This window comes from Mytilus trossulus, chromosome 7 (assembly GCF_036588685.1).
Source record: "Mytilus trossulus isolate FHL-02 chromosome 7, PNRI_Mtr1.1.1.hap1, whole genome shotgun sequence".
NCBI lineage: Eukaryota > Metazoa > Mollusca > Bivalvia > Mytilida > Mytilidae > Mytilus > Mytilus trossulus.
Window position 1 is genome coordinate 32,417,541 of NC_086379.1, and position 24,196 is coordinate 32,441,736.

General features: G+C 33.2%; 1 protein-coding gene across 3 annotated transcripts in view; it reads right to left on the bottom strand.

Annotated features, from left to right (window-relative positions):
* The window catches only part of LOC134724959 (phospholipid-transporting ATPase ABCA3-like), a 52,243-nt gene that overhangs the window by 4,370 nt on the left and 23,677 nt on the right, over positions 1-24,196 (bottom strand). The window contains exons 11-19 of one of the 3 annotated variants that reach the window (XM_063588377.1): positions 20,998-21,153; positions 19,053-19,263; positions 11,870-12,119; positions 10,611-10,705; positions 6,695-7,708; positions 5,823-6,035; positions 4,101-4,669; positions 3,204-3,391; positions 351-521 (exon numbers count right to left, since the gene is read on the bottom strand). In XM_063588377.1, coding sequence (XP_063444447.1) covers positions 351-521; positions 3,204-3,391; positions 4,101-4,669; positions 5,823-6,035; positions 6,695-7,708; positions 10,611-10,705; positions 11,870-12,119; positions 19,053-19,263; positions 20,998-21,153 — 2,867 coding nt within the window. Of the gene's footprint in view, positions 1-350; positions 522-3,203; positions 3,392-3,736; positions 3,852-4,100; positions 4,670-5,822; positions 6,036-6,694; positions 7,709-10,583; positions 10,706-11,869; positions 12,120-19,052; positions 19,264-20,997; positions 21,154-24,196 lie in introns of those variants that run through there. The other 2 variants (XM_063588376.1, XM_063588378.1) reach the window with 2 other exon arrangements.

The following is a 24,196-nucleotide window of genomic DNA, read 5'->3' on the forward strand; positions in this document are numbered from 1 at the left end:
AATTCTATCAAAACCTGTTCCTATCAAAATGACTTCAGCAGAAAACTTAACAACTGATGTCACAGGATAAGAACACCAATGTTTTGCCTTCCACAACCTTTGTTGCAGGCGAGACAAAAAAAAATAAAAAATCAGTGGTACCTTAACAATAGAAAGAAAAATCAAGATATGTCTAATGTTTAAAATTATACATCAATATTCTAATGATATGCATAAACTTGCAATAATATCTTTTTTTCAACTGAAGTAATAACATTCATCTTTTTCAAATGAAATCTAGCTCCTAATAAAAGAACAACTGATATGACAATTGTAACTTAAATTGAATCTCTCAATTGCAATCTATTTACCTATGTGATGTTAAGACAAGTGTTCTTCCAGAATCACGTATATTGGATAAAACATCCCATAGATATCGCCTGGCTACTGGATCCATTCCTGTGGTGGGCTCATCCAGAAATACTATTGGAGGATTGCCAACTAATGCTATGGCAGTGCTCAATTTCCTTTTGTTACCACCACTAAAAAGAAACAGTAATTTAAAATATACATTTAGTCTGGGAAACACGTTTTTTTTGTCGAGCCTGCGACTTTTTAGATCGACATAGGGATAGTGATCCAGCGGTGGCTACGGCAGCGGCGGCGGTGTTAGCTCACTTCTTAAAAGCTTTATATTTTAGAAGGTGGGAGACCTGGATGCTTCATACTTTGTAAATGAATGCCTCATGTTACGAAGTTTCCGTCAGTCACACGTCCAATGTCCTTGACCTCATTTTCATGGTTCAGTGACTACTTGAAAAAAAAGTTCAGATTTTTTGTAATGTTAAATTCTCTCTTATTATAAGTAGTAGGATAACTATATTTGGTACGTGCGTACCTTGCAAGGTCCTCTTGCACGTCAGACAGTTTTCACTTGTCCTCGACCTCATTTCATGGATCAGTGAACAAGGTTAAGTTTTGGTGGTCAAGTCCATATCTGAGATACTATAAGCAATAGGTCTAGTATATTCGGTGTATGGAAGCACTGTAAGGTGTACATGTCCAACTGGCAGGTGTCATCTGACCTTGACCTCATTTTCAGGGTTCAGTGGTTATGGTTAAGTTTTTGTGTTTTGGTCTGTTTTTCTTATACTGTATGCAATAGGTCTTCTATATTTTGTGTATGGAATGGTTGTAAGGTGTACAGGTCTACCTGGCAGGTGTCATATGACCTTGACCTCATTTTCATGGTATCAGTGGTCAAAGTTAAGTTTTTTGAGTTTTGGCCTTTTTTTTTAATACTATATGCAATAGGTCAACTATATTTGGTGTATGGAAATATTTCATGATCTACATTGTCAGTCGCTCAGGTTTTGTTTTGTCCCAACAAATTAGGGGCCAAAAGGTTAAACTTTGTTTGATTTCATCAAAAAATTAATTATTCGGGTTCTTTGATATGCCAAATTTAACCGTGTATTCAGATTCTTAATTTTTGGTCCTGTTATCAAATTGGTCTACATTAAGGTCCAAAGGGTCCAAAATTAAACTTAGCTTGATTTTAACAAAAATTTAATTCTTGGGGTTCTTTGATATGCTGAATCTAAACATGTACTTAGATTTTTGATTATGGGTCCAGTTTTCAAGTTGGTCAAAATCGGGGTCCAAAATTGTTATATTAATAAGTAGTGTGCAATAGCAAGAAATTTTCAATTGTACAGTATTCCTCAATAGCAAGAAATCTTCATTTGCACAGTTTTGTGCAATAGCAAGAAATATTCAATTGCACAGTATTGTCCTGTTTTCAGATTGGTCAACATTAAGGTTCAAAGGGTCAAAAGTAAAACCCTGTTTGATTTCAACACTATTGAATATATGGAGTTCTTCAATATGATGAATCTAACCATGTATTTAGATTTTAAATATTTGTGCCTGGTTATCAAATTGGTCAACATTTAGGTCTAAAGGGTCTAAAATTGAACATTATTTGATTTCATAAAAAAATGCATTCTTAGTGTTCTATGATATGCTGAATCTAACCATGTATTTAGATTTTGGGTATTGGACCATAATAGGTGAATGTCCAATTTAAGATTTTTAAGTTTTTAAGTTTAGGTTCTTAGACCCCATTCATTCTTTGTCAGAAACCTATGTTGTGTCAACTATTTAATCACAATCCAAATTCAGAGCTGTATCAACATTAAATGATGTGTCCATACTTGCCTCAATTGTTCAGGGTTCAACCTCTCAGTTGTATAAAGCTGCACCCTGCCCAGCATCTGGTTGTTAGATTGTTTTAGCTTTGTGCCGAGAGGATAAGTTAAACCTTTTCAACTGATATACTGTCCAATATAGGGAGAGGGTCCTACGTCAGGAGCATGTAATTCAGTTGTTGTGTTGGTTGATGTCTGTCATTTTTTTTTTGAGGTTGTAGTTTTTAGGCCATTGGTTTTCTCATTTTAATAGTTCCACATTTTGTCATGTCAAAGCTAATGAATACAGATTATATGGGCTTTGCTCATTGCTCAATTTGTTGAGAACCTTATAGTGAGTACCCTGTAGTTGATTATATCCATATCATATGGAAACGGTTTGATATTTGTCCCATTGGTTATTCAGCTTCTCCTTCCACATGTTCTCATTGTTAAATAGTATATATATAAAAAAGAAGATGTGGTATGATTGCCAATGAGACAACTATCCACAAAAGACCAAAATGACACAAACATTAACAATTATAGGTCACCGTACGGCCTTCAACAATGAGCAAAGCGCATACCGCATATAGTCAGCTATAAAAGGCCCGATCCTTAACCTATGCTAATATCTAGCCAAGGCTCTGTATTTTGACCTATAATGGTTTACTTTTACACATTGTGACTTGGATGGAGAGTTGTCTCATTGGCACTCATACCACAACTTATTTCCATAAAGGACATCAGTATGGATGAATTTATGTTTAGTAAAAAAACAAAGGGGATGTTTATAAAGAAGTTCAATATTTTCCTTAGCTTGTTAGTATTATATTGTAAATCGTTAATTTATAAGAAAGTATCACACCAAATTCTAGAGAATTGGTCTAAAGGAGCTATATCTTATTCAGTAGAGCAAACTAGACTCATCATCAGATGTGGATGAACGGACAGACATGACATCAGTGTACTGTAATATACCAAGTTTTACCATAATGATAAACACTGTAACCAATAGAGCACAGATCTTGTTACCTATATGCTTTAACTAATTTATCTGCATGTTTCTGTAACAGAAGTGATGTTATCAGTCCATCAACAACCTCTGGTATAACAGTCTCATGAACCCCACGTAATCTGGCAAACATGTACAGTGTCTCACGCCCTGTCATCTGGTCAATCAAGGCATCATACTGTGGACAGTAACCCAGTCGCTGTCTCACCTGAAACACAAAAAACTAATTTTAAAGCCTTTATAGTAACATATTTTATCATTTGATTTGTATCAAATTGCTTAAGGTGTATTCATGAATTGAAACCAACTCATTGCTTCAATATTTTGTCTTAAAATTAAATCCGTCTTTAAAACCATTTCACTTTAACTTTTCAAAGCACAGAGCTTTTTTCTTAACCAATCTCTATGAGAACATGTGACCTGTTAAACTCATCTTCAAAATTTGCTTATCTAATGTCATGCAGCCATTGTGAATTTATTTTCAGAAACTTTTTTAACGATTAAGGTCAGTTGATTTCCTTACTATAAAAGTATGAAGATATGGTATGTTTACCAATGATACAACTCTCCACAAGAGACCAAATACATAGAAGTTAAAAGATATAGGTCACTATACTGCCTTCAACGAATATCGAAACCCATACCACATAGAAGCTATATAAAGGGCCCTGAAAAGACAAATGAAAAACAATTCAAAAGAGAACAATGATGGCATGATTTGTGTACCAAACTGAACGAAAAAAAGGTGCCATAAGAACATAATATTTTGAAGGCATAATTTGCATTTAGAAATGTAGTTCATTATAGACTGTTTCTCACATTCAGGAAGACTTATTTCTCTTTTAGCTAATATGATTGGGCTTGGCAATTAAAACAAAAGCTTTCAGGAAAATGATATATCATTTAAATATACAAACCTCTGTAATATTTTCTGTCACACTTATGCCATCCAAATAAGCATTGCCAGATGACATTACTTCATCCCCTGTCAAAATTTTAAATGTTGTAGTTTTACCGGCACCATTTACACCAAGTAAACCAAAACACTCTCCCTCTGGAATCCCAACAGCTGTATGATCAACAGCAAGATTGTTATCATAATATTTAGTCAATTCTTTCATAATGAGGGAGTCTGTATTAAACAGTTCACTCAAGGATGCATTTGCAAGTCTAGCTCTCTCTGTGGCAACATCTGTATCTTCTTGAACTATGGATACATTACGGTTTGGTCCTAACAGTGGTGTGTGCTCATTGATAACTTCATCGGAATACTGTGAGTAAGTTCTTTCTTTTCTTTGTCCAACTGCATACTGAAATCTGTTCAAGTATCTGGATTCAAGAAATAAAAGGAGACTGAAGTATGCAATTCCTTGTACGGCCAAGAAAACCAACATTCTACCAATACCATTCTTTTCCCATCCTAAATAATTACTACTCAAAGGAAAACATCCTTCAGGTCCACATTTATCATCTCCTATATTTACATCTGAAAGAAATATCAAAACAAATCTAATATCAGCACAAAATCACAATATAATAAGTCCTTATTTGAGATTTTTGTATTATAACATTCAAATAACTTTAATAACTGCTATTTTGAGACTGGTGTGTCAAGAAATAAATTATAAGCTATACCATCGATTCATTATTTGTTGGGTACCAATTTTCATAGATTTACATGATAAATCACAAATCTGAGTGTTCAAAGAAATACAAATTTCCTATAGGCTTGAATTCAAAAACCATAAAATCAAGTATTTATAAACATGTACTTTTTCCTCTATCCACTAAAATTCATACCAATATTACATCCCATCTCCTTAGTTTTAACAAGGATGATCTGAGTCAGGTCACCCTTCCTTGAGTTTCTTTCTTTCTTTCTGCATGCTATTTTTTTTCCTGTACCATTTTGGCTTAAATGTCGAACATTCAATAAAACTGAGATTTATTTTGCTGAATAAGGTGTCACACCACCAATTTAGAATGTATGTAAAAGTAGCCCTACTCTGACACAAAATAGTGTTTTTACTTAAACTAACCAACAAATTTGCAGAAATAAACTTTTGGTGAAAGAGAAATATATTAAGACCATTTTGAGCCAACATTTACTTGTCTATGAGTTAAAAAATTAAAAATTGAGGATTAATGGGCTCCATAGCATACTAATTTAAGATTTCTGGAAAACCAGGAGTTATTTTTGGAGTACCTCTCTTTGAAGGCCATTTTTTTTTTTTTGAAATCTTTAAAGGTATGTTGAAAATTGGCATGCCGAAAGCTGATACATGTACATTTCAGGATATACCTGGTTTTTATGAAGTTAAACTTAAGGTCAAATATTTAAAAATCTGTTAAAATTGCAAAATTTGGTTGAACAGATATGGGATATTTAATTGGTGGTCTGACACCCAAAGACTAACCTTCAAAATTTTGATTTTATTCCGCTTTTTTTATGTAGAAAAAATCCACAAATTTATATGTCTTTGCGGAGAATTATGAATCAATTGAGATTTCCCAGAATGCAACTACTTCATATTAGACAATATTGCTCATTTTAGAAACTTTTTTACCAGTTTGCTTCTTCCATAGACTGTTTATATACAAAAAAAAAATCATTTAAAGTAAAACTATGCAGCTCGTACCTTTACAACAAGGGTTTGGGTAAATTTTACAAAGTGCTAATACAGGGTTACACACTTCCAAGTATTCATAGTTCATATAATAGTCCATTAATCCCTGTCCAAGGCAGAAATTTGGTAAGAATGTCAAGAAGACCCACTCCAATGCTTTGGCAAGATCTTCCATATCCAACTGTGGTATACCCAATATACCTACAGCAAGGATTGTTGCATCACCTAAAAATAGAAGTTTTATTTCTTTTTAAAAAGAACCTAAGCACCTTTAAAAGATGTCATTGTTTACCATTTATTTTTTGTGACAATCTTAATCATTTACTCTGGAATATTTGCAATGTGAATACATGTATATCTAAATTTCCAAGGACTAATATACAATACTGTTTATAGAGTATATATAAGTTCATATAGAGCATACTGAAAGCAAGTAGATCCTAATCTCTTCTTTCCTTTTTAACATTTAAGTCACATAGAGAAGCAGGGAGTTCTCCTGAAAGAGGAGAGAAAGATACCAGTCAAACAGAAAATTAGGATTTGGAGGACCAAATTTGACAAAATAGGTAGAAGAATTTTGTTATTTACCCATAAATTACTTTTTTTAGAGAGCATGCTACCCCGTCTGAATAAGCACCTGGACAAAGTTGCCTTATTCAACCTGTTTCTTCAGAAATTCTAACCTTAAAGAAGTGACAATTTCTAGAATAACTGTTGACAAAATATAAATTCAACTTACCAGTTGCAATATGATATGGTGATGATATTCATTAAATCTATAGGTACAGGTGTTTGACACAAACATTGTCTTTATAATTTTTCTTGTCATTTCAAAATTTAGGATGTCAATGAACCCGTTACATTTGTATCAGTTTATTAGTTACCTGATAATATGTTAAACATTGTCAGCCATACAAATCCTGTAGAAGGAACAGTAAATATAAATGACAACAGATACATAAATGGTAACATAGCCCATCCATACAGTATCAACAGCAGGGCCATATGTCCAACATGGCTAACAGGATCTAGGTATGCTGTTATATCAAAAGCCACAAATGTAATAATCAGAAAGATACAAGGAATAATGTAATTTATCATATCCCAACAAAAAGTTGAAAGCCAGAAATTGATTGGGCTTACTCCGCTAACAAACTGAATGTGTTTTGCCTTGGTTGCCCGCTCTTTGATGAGGAACAATACAAAACTGCTGGATAGGAAAGAAATTCCAAATACAAAATTAAAAGATATTGTGAAACCAGTTGTACTGCCTTTTGTTTCATCTCGAATCTTTTGTGTCTGTGTCCTTGGCAACGGTGAGTTTACTGTTGATAATGAATAACCAGTACCATTCATAACAAATTTAATAACAGAGTTGAACATGGTTGCCAAGGAGATGGCTGATGAGTGAAATGATTGGTCATTGAAGTATGCTGTAGCTTTGATTTTGTTTGTCAAATTCACAAATTTGGCCCCAACAATGTAATGAAGATTATAGTATCCTAGACCATCAATTCCCTGTTGGAAAAGGTAATCATCAATATTGTTAAACTGACTGTCTCTCTTTACATTCACAACATTATCAGGAGATTTTTTAAACTGCATTTCAAAGAAATGTCCCATCAAGTTTAAGCCTTGTCCACCTCCTCTTTCATTATAAACAATTGTATTTCTACCATAAGCAGAAACATTTAGTTTCAATGGTGGAGAATCTCCTGGCCCTGGAAATGTACGGACAACAGTTAGTGCCATAATTGTAAAAAACAATGGAATGGCCAGTTGTGTAATAGTGACAATTTTGTTTCTCATTGTATGTTTAGCTCTTTTGATGAACATAGCATAAAACTGTTGCAAAAATAATGCTGTTCCTTTATTTTTCTTCATGCCACCAGTAACCTCTAAAAATAGAATTACAATAAATTTTTAAATTTAAATTACATTACATCAAAATTACTAACATTTTATTAAAAACATTCAAACTATACAGTGTCTAGACTGGGAATTTAAAAGCTTTTATCAGTAAATAATGAATATAGATTCCCAAAATGCAACAAGTGTATTACGATATATCTCCACTCAAGACAGTTATATTTTAATATTTAAAGCATGAGGCTTGCCGAGCTTTTGAAAAGTTAAAAATTTAACTGTTGAGAGTGGAGAAATATAGTAATACACGAGTTACAGTGGTGGAATATGTTTCTCTTATGATTTTTATCCCTCCTTTTCAAAGATTTGAGGAAAGCTGTGTACTTTTAATGTGACTTCATCAGGCATGGTAGCCTTTTTTCATGACATCACAATAAGAAAATTCAGGAGTTCTAAAACAAGAAAAATTTAATGGCACAATTAAATTTCAACCAATCATTTGCCGAAAAAAGATTTTTCTCACACAAGTCAGAAAATGTGGAAATAGAACAAAAATTAGAGAATGAATATTTTATCATGGTAATTTTAAATTTGTAAAAAAAACCTTTTAAACCTAAACCAATTATTCAGTAATGTAAGGGCTATCTAAATTTTAAAAATAAACTTGTAATTGGTATTATGTTCCTTATGTTGGGGGTCTCATTGGGGGGTTCGGATCCTGGATTCCGCTTACTGTTTTGTCCAATTCCCGTATCCTGCTTACACTATGTACGTAAGCAATTCTCATTTTTGTGTCATTTCCCAGTCCCGCAAGACGTCATTTCCCGTTTTCAAGCCACAATAATTTGACTTTCAGGTGTCACGCTTACAAAAAATCGGCAATCACGCGTCACGCTTAGACCTCAATGAGACCCACTATGTTTTTTGTCTGAAAATTATTAAAGTGGCATTGTTTCAGTATTTAAATTAACCAGTCCTGACAAACAAACTTATATATATTTGTCTTCAGGGAGCCTGTATTGCTCATCTGGCATTTGTGAGAAAAAAAAATCAAACAGAGTACCAGTAATATGAATAAGAGGCTCTCAAGATCCTGTATTGCTCACCTGACTCTACTTGGGTTTTTGAATTCATATAAAAAAGATAAAATTTGGCTACTAAGTAACAAAACTTGGTCAGCACCAGATATGAAACATTCATGCTATGTTTGGTTTCATTCCATTCAGTGGTTCTCTAAAAGAAGACATTTGTATGTATTTCCCATAGGGTCCTATGTTAAACTAAGTCCTCCGCTGGCAGCCATCTTGGATGACGGATCGGCTACTAAGTAACAACACTTGGTCAACACCTCATAAGGAATATTCATGCCATGTTTGGTTGCATTCGATTTGGTGGTTCTCTAAAAGAAGTCATTTATATGCATTTCCCACAGGGTCCTTTGTTAAACTAAGTCCCCTGCTGAAGGCCATCTTGGATGATGGATAGGCTACAAAGTTACAACACTTGGTCAGCACCTCATAAGGAATATTCATGCCATGTTTGGTTTCATTCCATTCATTGGTTTTCCAAATGAAGTCATGTGTATGCATTTCCCGTAGGGCCCTATGTTAAATTAAGTCCCCCGCTGGTGGCCATCTTGGATGATGGATCAGCTTCAAAGTAACAACACTTGGGCAGCACCTCATAAGGAACAGTCATGCCATGTTTGGTTTCATTCCATTTAATGGTTCTCTAGAAGAAGTTCAAAATGTAAAATGTTAACGACAACTACGACGGACGCCAAGTGATGAGAAAAGCTCACTTGGCCCTTCAGGCCAGGTGAGCTAAAATCTATGTTCCTTTGTTATACTAGAACATATCATTTTGAAAGTAAACAAAAGTGTGATGATCCAGACATAAGGTGGCTCACGGGTACAAAAGTTTCAGCAAAAAGATTATAAATTATAAATTTTATATATTACTCTAAAATTTGTTGTAACTTTATGATATGGTACAAAAATAAAACCAAAAACTCAATTTCTTTTGGCCCCAGATGACTTTTAAAATGTTTATAGCATTTAAAAAGCTCCAAATTATCTCCCTTTGGTGTAAAAATACCATTTTTTATGCATAAAAATTGAATAATAATTTTTAACTAGTTGGTGATTCAAATAAGCTGTACTTAAACCAAACAGTTGAAAAACATAAGCAATTTCTGTAAATTGATCCTTTTTTTTATTTCGATATTACCTCTATTTCTCCTATTAGTTCAACAGAAAAAAAGTACCTTAACATGCTTCTTTTGAAGGCAGATTGTGAATGTAAATGAACGGTGACCCCATTTTTTAATTTAATTTTTCTAATAAGTATATGATAAAGTTCATTTACAGAAAAAAAATAGCGAAATCCTATATTTAAAAAAAAATGTATTTATTCCCTCAAGCCCCCTTAACTAATACATGTTTACCATACTTTTAATTTGGTTTTATAATGTTTTTCAGTTTTTTAGTGTACTTACTATTTATAGATTACAGTAAATATTAAAAACATTTAGGGTACTAAATTGACTGTACAAGATGCACATTTTTACAGTGATGCTTTATGCCAGAATATTTGAAAATACAAAACTTAAATCAAACTTAATGAGATGATAAAATAAAACAAAAATAGTATAGCAAAGCCCAGACAAGGAAGCATTTATATGCATGGTAAAGATAGTTTCTTAATTTTAAGGGATTGTTGATTAAAGTAAAAAAAAATCTAAATTAGAATTTTAAAACATTCATTTTCATTTATCTTTTTATAGAAATGCAAATAACGGTAGTAATTTTACTTTTGTAAGTATCTTCCTTTAATATCTTCAAGAGGAACAGTAACAAAAGCAATAATTTTTCATGTTGAAGTATTTGTAATTATGGAAATAAGCACCTGATATGAAACGAGGTTTATCTCTACCTGTTGCGTTGACAGATAAATCCATTCTAACATTGTTTTTAATTCCAACTGCTCCATTGTGTTGGGGTAGTTCTATGCTTCTGTTTTCTCCAACCCTATTTCGAAGACATTTTGTGTAATTTTTTTTTATATTGTTAAAATTACATTTTTGTATATTGTTCATAAAACTACACATTTCTTGTCATCGATTTTAATCTTATTCTCATATTTGATTTATAACAATGTAAAACATTTATCCAAACTATTAAAATTCTAAAATAAACATTTGACAGGGCACAGACATGAAAATACGTAGCTTCGTTTCTTGTGTATTTTATTCAAGGTGCCATTAAATAATTATCGAGTTGACCTCTAAAGTTTTCAGATGACCATATAAGCAATGTTTACATAAATATAGATATATATAGATTAAGCAAACTTGTGCTGTAAAATTATTCTAGGTCTTTTTAATTTTATATAATAGATGAAAAATAATTTTTTATCATCGTTATAATCTGTATAAGAATGATTTTTTGTGAATTGAATCAGTCAATCAAATGATTTACCTTTATTTCACTTTCAATGTTGACATTCTTTTCCTTTAGATAACTGGACACATAGAATTCATGTGTTATTTATGTCAAGCTAAGGAGTTAAATTGAAGTTCACAAGAAAACAGATTCAATGAGGTTGAATTATTCACTTGCAAGTGAATAATTCATAATCAACGTTTCTTCGCATATTTTGACAAAACTGAACTGCTGGCTGGCTGCTAAAAGCTAAATTATTATTTCACTATTTGTATTTCGTTAATGATTGAGCAAAAAAAATAATGTATTTGATTTTTTAACTAAGCATATATACAAAAAGAATGTTCATTTACTATCATACTAAATTAAGGATGTAAAAAAAAGTGAAAATAATGAATCAAGAATTTAAAATTAATACTATAAGCTGGTAGAGCATATGTTAAAGATAAAAATAAGCTAAAAATATTGATAGGTCATGGACCTCCTTTTTGAGATATTTGAGATTTAAATTATTGTGGGAAAAGACTAACTCAGACTTTTACCTAATATTTGCATCGGTATTATTTGGGTATCAAAACAAAAGAAAGAAAAGTCCAAACATTTGACATGAACTCCAAAACCTCACCCAACCAAGTACATCCTTAAATTCCAGCAGTTCACATTTTCACAGGTTAACTTATCATTAGTTTGCTTTTTAAGAACTTTGCAACACATATCACATTTCTATCTGATATATTTGAATTAATTTACCTCAGGAAAACCTCTTCCATGGTTGTGACTGATGCTCCATAGCTAGCAATACCATAGGCTATTTTATTCTCCTCAATATCAGTGAACATTTCTTCAAACTTGTGGGAACACTCATGGGGAAGAATGTATGACAGCTCAGCACCAACATTGTTCTCCATTTCAGCAGAAGGGACATAACTCTTGATGACCTCTGTCATCCTGTTGACATCACATGTGACATCCTTAACAATGACCATGTGGTATCCAGCTCCTAATCAATGAGAAATAGGCATTATGTTCTAATTGATATCTTAGTCTTAGATACATGATTTATCTTAATTTGTTCTTATTGGCTATGATCTATCTGTCAGTAACTGCTAGTACTCTCTCACTTAGTGTTTTGTTGTTTTGATGGATCAGGGTTGGATTTAAAAACAGAATTTTTCATTCTTATTTTATCAAAACCTGCACAATCAATGGAAAATATACAGAGACCAGATGCTCCGCAGGGCGCAGCTTTATACGACAGCAGAGGTTGAACCCTGAACAGTTGGGGCAAGTATGGACACAACATTCAAGTTGGATTCAGCTCTAAAACTGGATTGTGATTTAATAGTTGACACAGCATAGGTTTCTGACACAGAATGAATGTGGTCTAATGAACTTAAAATTTTTTTTTGCCTTTGGGCAATTCACTATGCTTTTGAATATTAATCCTCTCAAAAAAATGTTTGAAGAAATTTTCTTTTTATTTATGAAATCTGAAATGAGAAAAATTGACAATGATTTAAGTTGATTCAACTACTATTCTGGACAAAGAAAGATAACTCCAATTGAAAATTTCTTGCTATTGCACAATATTGTGCAATTAGATATTTCTTGCTATTGCGCAATACTGTGCAATTGAAAATACTTGCTATTGCACAATACTGTGTAATTGATAATTTCTTGCTATTGAACAATACTGTGCAATTGAAAATTTCATGCTATTGCACAATACTGTGCAATTGAAGATTTCTTGCTATTGCTGAATACTGTGCAATTGAAAATTTCTTGCTATTGCACAATACTTAATGTAATAATTTTGAATCCTGATTTGGACCAACTTGAAAACTGGGCCCATAATCAAATATCTAAGTACATGTTTAGATTCAGCATATCAAAGAAGCCCAAGAATTGAATTTTTGTTACAATCAAACTTAGTTTATTTTTGGACCCTTTGGACCTTAATGTAGAGCAATTTGAAAACAGGACCAAAAATTAAGAATCTACATACACAGTTAGATTCGGCATATCAAAGAACCCCAATTATTCAATTTTTGATGAAATCAAACAAAGTTTAATTTTGGACCCCGATTTGGACCAACTTGAAAACTGGGTCAACTAGATACCATTGAGATGGGAGCCATCTCTGTGGGCCCCGCTGGCAATAATGTGGGGTAAATAAGTTGTATGGATAATCTGATATGAAGCATTATTTGAAGTTATCACATAGTCTCATGTGTGATTTTGTTCTAAGATTTTAAGTTAAAACTGATAAATATTCTTGACTTACTTTCATAGTATAATAGTGATATGCCTGCATGATGTGAACTCATTGTTGACTACTCTAAGGTGACTTCTGGATATATGGATTGATGTTTGAACAATATGTTTAAAGGTGCTGCCCAATTGATATTTGTCACATATTGTTAGAATTATGCCTTCAATATATTATGACCCACCAAAAAAGAATGCCAATTAAATGTTAAAAAATGAAAAATTGCTGAGGGGCTTCAACTTTTTGAAAAATATGGATTTTACTTTAAGAAAAATATAACACAAAGACACACACTCTGGTAACACACACTCTTGTGTCACGTACAAACCAACAGACAGACGGTAAAGTATAAAGTATGAAATATTAACGGTTCTCGAGAGGTAGAGCTGACACAATTTGTTAAGAACAACAAACGGATGGACAGACCGATGGAGGGACCTTTGACACACACTCTGGTAACACACACTCTGGTGTCATATACAAACTGACAGACAGACAGTCAAGTATAAAGTATGAAATATTAACGGTTCTCGAGAGGTAGAGCGGACACAATTTGTCAAGAACAACGAACGGACGGACAGACGGACAGACTGACCTTTGACCTAGGATGCATACATTATGACACATTCTCTGGTGTTGGTTAATATATATGTTAAGTTGAAAATGTTTGTCAGGTATAAAGTATGAAGTAATAACAGCTGTCCTCTCAAAATATAGTGTGGATCAAATTTGTTAGCGATGGACAGACCAACAGACAGACAGACCTTTGACCTAGGAAGTTGTACAAACATCATGACACACCCTCTGGTGTTGGTTAAAATGGATGTCAAGTATAGTATTTGAAATCATAAAGGTTCTCAAGATATAGAGCTGACACGATCTTCACCACAGGACACGGGGTTGTCAACTGAAACCAAAGTTTTTTTTACCTTGACCTTTGACCTAGGAAGTTATACATACATCATGACACACCCTCTGGTGGTGGTTAAAATGGATGTCAAGTATAAACTTTGAAATCATAACGGTTATCTAGATATGGAGCGGACACGATCTTCACCACAGGACACAGGGATGGCAACTGAAACCAAAGTTTTTGACCTAGACATTTGACCTAGGAAGTTGTACATACATCATGACACACCCTCTGGTGTTGGTTAATAAACATGTTAAGTATTAAGTATAAAATCATAACGGTTATCTAGATATGGAGCGGACACAATCTTCACCACAGGACATGGGGTTGTCGACTGAAACCAAAGTTTTTGACCTTGACCTTTGACCTAGGAAGTTGTACATACATCATGACACACCCTCTGGTGTTGGTTAAAATGGATGTCAAGTATAAACTTTGAAATCATAACGGTTATCTAGATACGGAGCGGACACGATCTTCACCACAGGACACAGGGATGGCAACTGAAACCAAAGTTTTTGACCTTGACATTTGACCTAGGAAGTTGTACATACATCATGACACACCCTCTGGTGTTGGTTAAAATGGATGTAAAGTATAAACTTTGAAATCATAATGGTTCTCAAGATATAGAGCGGACAAGATCTTCACCACAGGACACAGGGTTGTCAACTGAAGCCAAAGTTTTTTTACCTTGACCTTTGACCTAGGAAGTTGTACATACATCATGACACGCCCTCTGGTGGTGGTTAATAAACATGTAGAGTATAAAGTATGAGATCATAATGGTTCTCTAGATATGGAGCAGACACAAAGTTAAAGTGTTACGGACAGACGGACAGAAGGACGGACAGACTGATCACTATAGGGCGACCCGCCTAAAGGCAGGGCCCTAATAATAAAAAATTTGTAAGGGTTCCGCGGAACCCAGTGTCTCGCCTCCTTTTGCTGTAAATCGCAGGCTCAACAAAAATGAGGAAAAAATCAATAAAAATATTCCTCTTGATAATGTCTTATGATTGTAAGAAGCTTCTGCCCAAGTTTGGTAAAAATCTAGATAGTTTAATGAATATAATAAATGTTTTGAAAACTTTAACTGCAGACTGTATGTAATGTTAACTGGAAGAAAATAGAAGTCCATTTAAAAGTAAAATACAGAAAAAATGGAGTTATGTTTTTACAAAATTTAGTTCTGGATACTATCTAATGATCATAAATAAGCTTCTGTCAAAGATTGGTACAAACCAAGGATAGTTTAAGAAAGTTATTAAAATTTTAAAAACTTTAACCACAGAGTGAATGTTATGTTACCCCGCAGAAAAACTAAGTCCATTTAAAAGTAAAATACGGAAAAAATGGATTTATTTTTTTACAAAATTTACTTCTGGATACTATCTTGTGATCATAAACAAGCTTCTGTCCAAGTTTGGTACAAACCCAGGATAGTTTAAGAAAGTTATTAAAATTTTAAAAACTTTAACCACAGAGTGAATGTAATGTTACCCCGCAGAAAAACTAAGTCCATTTAAAAGTAAAATATGGAAAAAAAAAAGGATTTATTTTTTTACAAAATTTACTTCTGGATACTATCTTATGATCATAAACAAGCTTTTGTTCAAGTTTGGTACAAACCCAGGATAGTTTAAGAAAGTTATTAAAATTCTAAAAACTTAAACCACAGAGTGAATGTTATGTTTCCCCGCAAAAAAACTAAGTCCATTTATAAGTAAAATACGGAAAAAATGGAATTTTATTTTTACAAAATTTACTTCTGGATACTATCTTATCATCATAAACAAGCTTCTGTCCAAGTTTGGTAGAAATACAGTACAGTTTAAGAAAGTTATTAAAATTTCAAAAACTTTAACCACAGAGTGAATATTTGTGGACGCCGTCGCCGCCGACGCCGACGCCGACGGAATGTAGGATCGCTTAGTCTTGCTTTTTCGACTAAAGTCGAAGACTCGACAAAAATCTAAGTACATTTTTAGATTCAGCATATCAAAGAACCCCAAGGATTCATTTTTTGTTAAAATCAAACAATATAAGTTTAATTTTGGACCCTTTGAACCTCAATGTAGAGCAATTTGAAAACGGGACCAAAAATTAAGAAATCTACATACACAGTTAGATTCGGCATATCAAAACACCCAATTATTCAATTTTTGATGAAATCAAACAAAGTTTAGTTTTGGACCCTTTGGGCCCGTTATTCCCAAACTGTTGGGACCAAAACTCCCAAAATCAAAATCAAAATTTCATAGATTTCTATTTACTTATACTAAAGTTATGGTGAGAAAACCAAGAAAAATGCTTATTTGGACCCCTTTTTGGCCCCTTATTCCTAAACTGTTGGGATCTCAACTACCAAAATCAATCCCAACCTTCCTTTTGTGTTCATAAACCTTGAGTGTAAATTTCATTGATTTCTATTCACTAATACTAAAGTTATTGTGCAAAAACCAAGAATAATGCTTATTTCTGTCCTTTTTTGGCCCCTAATTCCTAAACAGTTAAAACCAAAACTCCCAAAATAGATCCCGACCTGACTTTTGTGGTCATAAACCTTGTGTCAAAATTTCACAGATTTCTATTTATGTAAACTAAAGTTATAGTGCGAAAACCAAGAAAATGCTTATTTTGGCCCTTTTTGGCCCCTAATTCCTAAACTGTTGGTACCAAAACTTACAAAATCAATCCCAACCTTCCTTTTATGGTCATAAACCTTGTTTTTAAATTTCATAGATTTCTATTTACTTAAATAAAAGTTATAGTGCGATGACGCCGATTCCAATGTGATACCAATATACAACCAAAAATTAAAATTTTTGCGGTCGTATAAAAACTGTTAAAAAGCATTGGCTTTAATTCCTGTTTCATACTTGTAGTATTAATTTTTTATCCCTGTTTCATGTTTGTAGTATTTATAATGTTGTAGATACAGAGGGGTGCACAATAACAGCAAAACAGCAAATTGATTTGGCTCATAACAGATAACAAGGATTTAAAATGGACAAAAACAGATAACAGTAAATGAAATGTTAAAATAATTCGGTCTTTGACAAATCAGTATTTCTCATTACAGATATAATCCTTTGTAATGCATTCTATTTTCTATGACTATGTTTTAGTATTATTTATGTATCTAGAATGTGTTTAAATTACTACACAATATATTATAATATTTTTTATACGCTCGTTTACGGAATGTTTTATGGTATACTGTTGTCCGTCTGCTGTCAACATGTCAGACATTAACTCAAAAACTCTTTAACCAATTTGCATTAAACTTTGGAAAATTGTTTATATCTATTATAAACGTGAGCTCCCTTTTTTTTTTTTTAATAACTTTTAGATTTTAAGTTTCTTGGTAATGGGTTTATATTCAATAAACTTTGGTGTTTTTTTCAGTTTTCTGATATCTCAAAAATGCTTTCCCAAAGCAAGGAATTTTGGTGAATTGTTTATATCTATTAACATGAGGTCACTTTCAATCTTTATAGATTTTAGATTTTACGTTTTTATGAATTAAAAAGGGGGGATTTTCCAGTTTGCAGACATTAACACAAAAACGTTTTCAGCAGTTCTCATGAAACTTTGCTGAAATATTTATATCTATTGTTGTAAACTCCCTTTCGATTTCTATTAATTTTAGATTTTATGTTCTTTAGTTAAGGGATTTTATTCCTTTGAAAAAAGTGTGGTATTTTCTAGTTTTCAAAAATAACTCAAAAATGCTTTCAGCAGTTCTCATGAAACGTTGGTGTATTGTTTATATATATTGACTTAAGCTCCCTTTGTTGCTAATAAAAAAATGCCCTATAAGAGTTTGAATATTCTGACTTTTCCTAAATGACTATTTAATGAGGTGTGTAAATTTTTCTTAATAAGACTATGAGGCAAAGTGGTATATAGGGTAGAAAAATCAAAAGCACCAATTATGAGCATGCAATTTATCAAGTTTTTAAAGGCCTTATTTGAACAATTTTTTATCAGGTTTTTGATTGTACCAAGTGTACTAGTAAGTAGAATACATAGTTTTGTAGGGAAACAATGGCTTGACACGAAATAAGTCTTTGTTTGTAATGAGTTATGTACAGCTTCGGACCCAAGTTTATGGTTGGAACTTTCATTGTACAATGCATTTGGTTCTGCTTTGAAAAGAATCAGAGCTGAGTCTATGTAGCATATTATATAAAAGGTTAACTGGTTTTTAGGACCTAGTCCTTAATTGAGATCCTTGTCAGATATTCCTGGCCATATGTTTTACTTTTTGTCATATCAAAAATTGTTTTAATTTAATATGTTCGTATGGGAAACGAGGAACATTATTCTCATACAAAAAATTAAGATAATTCTAAATACTCATTCATAAAAAAAATGGAATTTATTACAAAGGATAATCATAAGATATACTTGAATTGTCCTGGACCTCACTTCTGTGATGGGTATATATGCTAATGGAATCCTTCTCTGAATAGGGGATACACATATTAGTAGTGGTAGACCCCATTGTCTATTGATCTTCAATTTATACCGAATAATGACTGTCACAAAAAAATGTTAACATTCCAATTTTCAATAACAGACCCATTAATTCATAAAAGTAAAAAATTTCAATGTTACTTGAAGTGCATAATTGTGTACACACAAAATAACCACAATTCTATCCCTATTCTCTCCCCCCCCCAAACCCACTCCCACCCCACACACTCCAAAACATAAATGAATCCAACATCAAAGGTACTAACCATATTTATTTTTCAGGAAAAGTGAAGTTCCATAACATTTAACGTCTCCGTCAGCCATAATAGCAATTCTGTCACCTAGGAGATCAGCTTCATCCATAAAATGAGTGGTAAGAATCATTGTCCTTCCTTCCTTGTTTTGCTGTAAAACGGTCCAGATCTGCCGTCTGGCATCAGGATCCAATCCAGACGAGGGCTCATCCAAAATTACAATCTTAAAATAAAGTGCATAGGATTCTATATCTATCAAAATATCATTTGGAGAAGCATTATACACATACAGATTCTGGCTTATAACTAGAAAACTGCAGCAGTAAAAGTAAGTCAGGCTTAAATACCAAGGTTCAACAACAAAAAAACATACCATATTGTTAGCTATATATAAAAGGTCTCATTTGAAAATTTAAGGACCTGCATTACAATTTAGGGGTAAACGTGAAAGATCATATGCTTCTTCAGACTTTTAGACAACCAGAGAGCTTTTTTCAATAGTATGTGATTTAGGGAATGTCATGATTCACTACAAGACCTTAAACATGAGTTGAAAATTGGTATGTTTAACCCTGCCACATTATTTATGTATGTGCCTGTCCCAAGTCAGGAGCCTGTAATTCAGTGGTTGTCGTTTGTTTATGTGTTACATATTTGTTTTTCGTTCATTTTTTTACATAAATAAGGCCTTTAGTTTTCTCGTTTGAATTGTTTAACATTGTCTAATCGGGGCCTTTTATAGCTGACTATATGCGGTATGGGTTTGCTCATTGTTGAAGGCCGTACAGTGACCTATTTGGTCTTTTGTGGATAGTTGTCTCATTGGCAATCATACCACATCTTCTTTTTTATATGTAGAAAGTTGATACATGAATAATTCAGGATATACATGGTTTTCATGAAGTGAATCTTAATTAAGGGAATATATAATGAGATCTGTAAAAAGTTTAAAAAATTGTTTGAATCAAAATAACAGGATTTTAAATTGGTGGTGTGACAAGTATAAAGCTACTGACCTACCTTTGATCCTGCAATCAGGGCTATTCCAACAGATAACTTTCTCTATAGTAGTGTGACATGTATCAACCACTGACCTACCTTTGATCCTGCAATCAGGGCTATTCCAACAGATAACTTTCTCTATAGTAGTGTGACATGTATCAACCACTGACCAACCTTTGATCCTGCAATCAGGGCTATTCCAACAGATAACTTTCTCTATAGTAGTGTGACATGTATCAACCACTGACCTACCTTTGATCCTGCAATCAGGGCTATTCCAACAGATAACTTTCTCTATAGTAGTGTGACATGTATCAACCACTGACCTACCTTTGATTCCTGCAATCAGTGCTATTCCAACAGATAACTTTCTCTATAGTAGTGTGACATGTATCAACCACTGACCTACCTTTGATCCTGCAATCAGGGCTATTCCAACAGATAACTTTCTCTAGAGTAGTGTGACATGTATCAACCACTGACCTACCTTTGATCCTGCAATCAGGGCTATTCCAACAGATAACTTTCTCTATAGTAGTGTGACATGTATCAACCACTGACCTACCTTTGATCCTGCAATCAGGGCTATTCCAACAGATAACTTTCTCTATAGTAGTGTGACATGTATCAACCACTGACCTACCTTTGATCCTGCAATCAGGGCTATTCCAACAGATAACTTTCTCTATAGTAGTGTGACATGTATCAACCACTGACCAACCTTTGATCCTGCAATCAGGGCTATTCCAACAGATAACTTTCTCTATAGTAGTGTGACATGTATCTACCACTGAACTACCTTTGATCCTGCAATCATGGCTATTCCAACAGATAACTTTCTCTATAGTAGTGTGACATGTATCAACCACTGACCTACCTTTGATCCTGCAATCATGGCTATTCCAACAGATAACTTTCTCTATAGTAGTATGACATGTATCAACCACTGACCTACCTTTGATCCTGCAATCAGGGCTATTCCAACAGATAACTTTCTCTTCATACCACCAGATAATGTTTTACTGGCTGCTGAACGTTTGTTTTTCAGATTTATCTGTGATATCATGGAATCAACTTCATCCTTTACTTTGTCTTTAGGACAACCTTTTAACTAAAATATCAACTGCAAATTACTTGAACGTCACAATTTACAATGGTAAAAAACTGCCTTTTATTGCTGACAATTCACCTTTTTTCTCTAAAATAGTTCCTTCATTATCAATTTCAGAAAATTATCCCGGCTATTTCGATACAAAATTTTTAGTCAATCAATGGTAGTACTTCATTTGCCACAGCGGCTTAGCCCGGCTTAGCCCGGTTGACGCTTCCGGTATAGGCACAGTCGCTTCATTTGCTGTAAAATCAGCCGACGGCGCAAATAGGCATACGCCGCTCTCGCCGGTGTACACTAACCGGCAAGCAATCAGCCGGTCATAAAAGTATGGCGGAAAGTGCAATTTTAGATAAATTATCGGAATTTAAAAGGTGAATATTGATTTTTGACAATCAGACTAGTATGATACATGATACTAAATTAGTCCACTACGACGATATTAAATTGCCATGCTATATTTTATTTTCAAATTCATAAAATTATCTCGGAGAAACGTTTTTATGATGAATAAGGCCTCAGAAAAAAAGTCTGCATCTTAAAAATATATATTTATTGTTAATAGGTTCATCTTTTATATTCCCTAGCTTAGAAAGCAAAAAAGTAAAAATTTGAACTTCTGTCGCCATCTTTAAATCAGCCCGTTACACTCGTTTTATTTTCAGCCATATTTAACCCGGTCACGTGATAGGGCGAACCGGGCATAGCCCGACCTAGAACAAATGAAGCAGCCCCATAAAAAATTATCTCAATTCCAAGTTTCAAGATTTATTTAGAGTTATCTCCCTTTGCATATGGAGAAAGAACTTTTTACATTATTGGTTTTTAATTGCAGTTGTATAAGTCCCCAGTTGCCATATTGTAAATAAATGCATATACTTTAGATTCTTGAATAAATAATAGTTTAGTACTTAGTCTTTATATATATTAATATACTTCTCATCACACTTACAGTTTATTACAAACTTCAGACAGTTGTCCTTTAGAAATTGAGGTTTGGGTTTATGCTTATGAGACAGCAACTCAAGGCATTATTATAATTTCCGTGTTAAAGAGTGTATGGGTGAACAAAAGATACATTAATTTGGTATTAGATATAGCCACTTATAATAAATCAAGAACAAGTGAAGTCATCAACAATTTCAGAAAATTAACCCCCCTAAATAAATCTTATCATTCTTTATATCACAAAATAAATGTTGCCATTGTATACTTGTTTGGTGCTGTTGCTCTCTAGATGTCTTTTGGTTATATTTGTCATTGGTTTTCTGTCTCATTGACATATACCCATATCTCCTTTTGTTCATATACTAGTAGCTCTTGTAGTTTCAAAGCAAAAGGACAAACAACATATTCATAAAATGTTCAAAGAATTTTTCAAATTGCTTCATGCTTCAGTTTATCTTTCGGCATGTACAAAACACATTCAATACGATCTTGGTCAGTAAATATTTTACTGCTGCATTTATTTGTTGTTTGACTATGACTATTTAATTGTTGAATAGGAAGAAACAAATAGAATATCTGTATAAGAATTAGAAAGTTATTCAGTCAGTATTACCGGAAGTACAGGTACACAAATTCATGAAACCAAAATGGCCAGAACCCGCAACAAATCAACAAGTAAGTCTAAGAAACATTCATCTAAGAACTAGAAATGAAGCTTTTCAGCTTAGAATAAGCTTGCTACAGGCAGCTAATAAAATTGCAGATAGTTATCATACTGGTGGGTCGGCCACGCAGGAGAACAATGTTATGAGAATGGATAATGTCCCTGTACAGAGGGAACGTAGACCATTAATTCCTTTGGAACCTAACATAAATGAAGATTTAGGTAGTCCAAGAATTGTAAGAGATTTTGATGAACACTCAGAAATATCTTTACAAGTGACCGTCGAGAGAGACGAGATCTGTTGGGTCTAATTTCAGATCATGAAGGGAGTGATACTCAGTCTGTGAGTAGTCATTTACTTGATAAAAACAGTACTTCTAAGAAAACTGACAGGTTTAGTAAATACTTAAATTCAAATGTACAGAGTACATCTACTGTTGATGAAAATTCTCCAGGTAATATTAACACTATATGCAACAATGTTAATTAAAGAACCTTAGTGTGCACGCTCACATAATTACCCCAGGTCCCAACATTGTCACTGGAGAAATAAAATAGCTGTAAGAAAAAAAAAATTGTAAGGGTTCCACGGAACCCAGTGTCTTGCCTACTTTTGCTGTAACTCCCAGGCTCAACAAAAAATGAAGAAACAATCAATAAAAATATTCCTCTTGATACTATCTTTTGATTCTCATGATTGTAAGAAGCTTCTGTTCAAGTTTGGTAAAAATTTCAGGATAGTTTATGAATCGAAAAAATGTTTTAAAAACTATAACTGCAGATTGTATGTAATGTTAACTGGAAGAAAAACTAAGTCAGTTTAGAAGTAAAATACAGATACAAAGGTACCAAGTATTAACAAAATTTCCTTTCTAGATACTAGCTTTTGATCATAAACAAGCTTCTGTCCAAGTTTGGTACAAATTTAAAATAGTATAAGAAAGTCATTAAATTTTTAAAAAAAATCACCACAGAGTGAATGTGTTGTTTCCTGGCAGAAAACCTAAGTCCATTTAAAAGTATAATACAGAATTTTTATTTTTTTTTACAAAATTTACTTCTGGATACTATCTTATGATCATAAACAAGCTTCTGTCCAAGCTTGGTAGAAATCCAGTATAGTTTAAGAAAGATATTCAAATTTTAAAAACTTTAACCACAGAGTGAATGTAATGTTTCCCTGCAAAAAAACTAAGTCCATTTATAAATAAAATACAGAAAAAATAGAATTTAATTTTTACAAAATTTACTTCTAGATACTATCTAATGATCATATACAAGCTTATGTCCACATTTGGAAGTAATCCAGTATAGTTTAAGAAAGTTATTAAATTTTCAAAAACTTTAACCACAGAGTGAATATTTGTTGACGCCGCCGACGACGATGGAATGTAGGATCGCGTAGTCTCGCTTTTTCGACTAAAGTCGAAG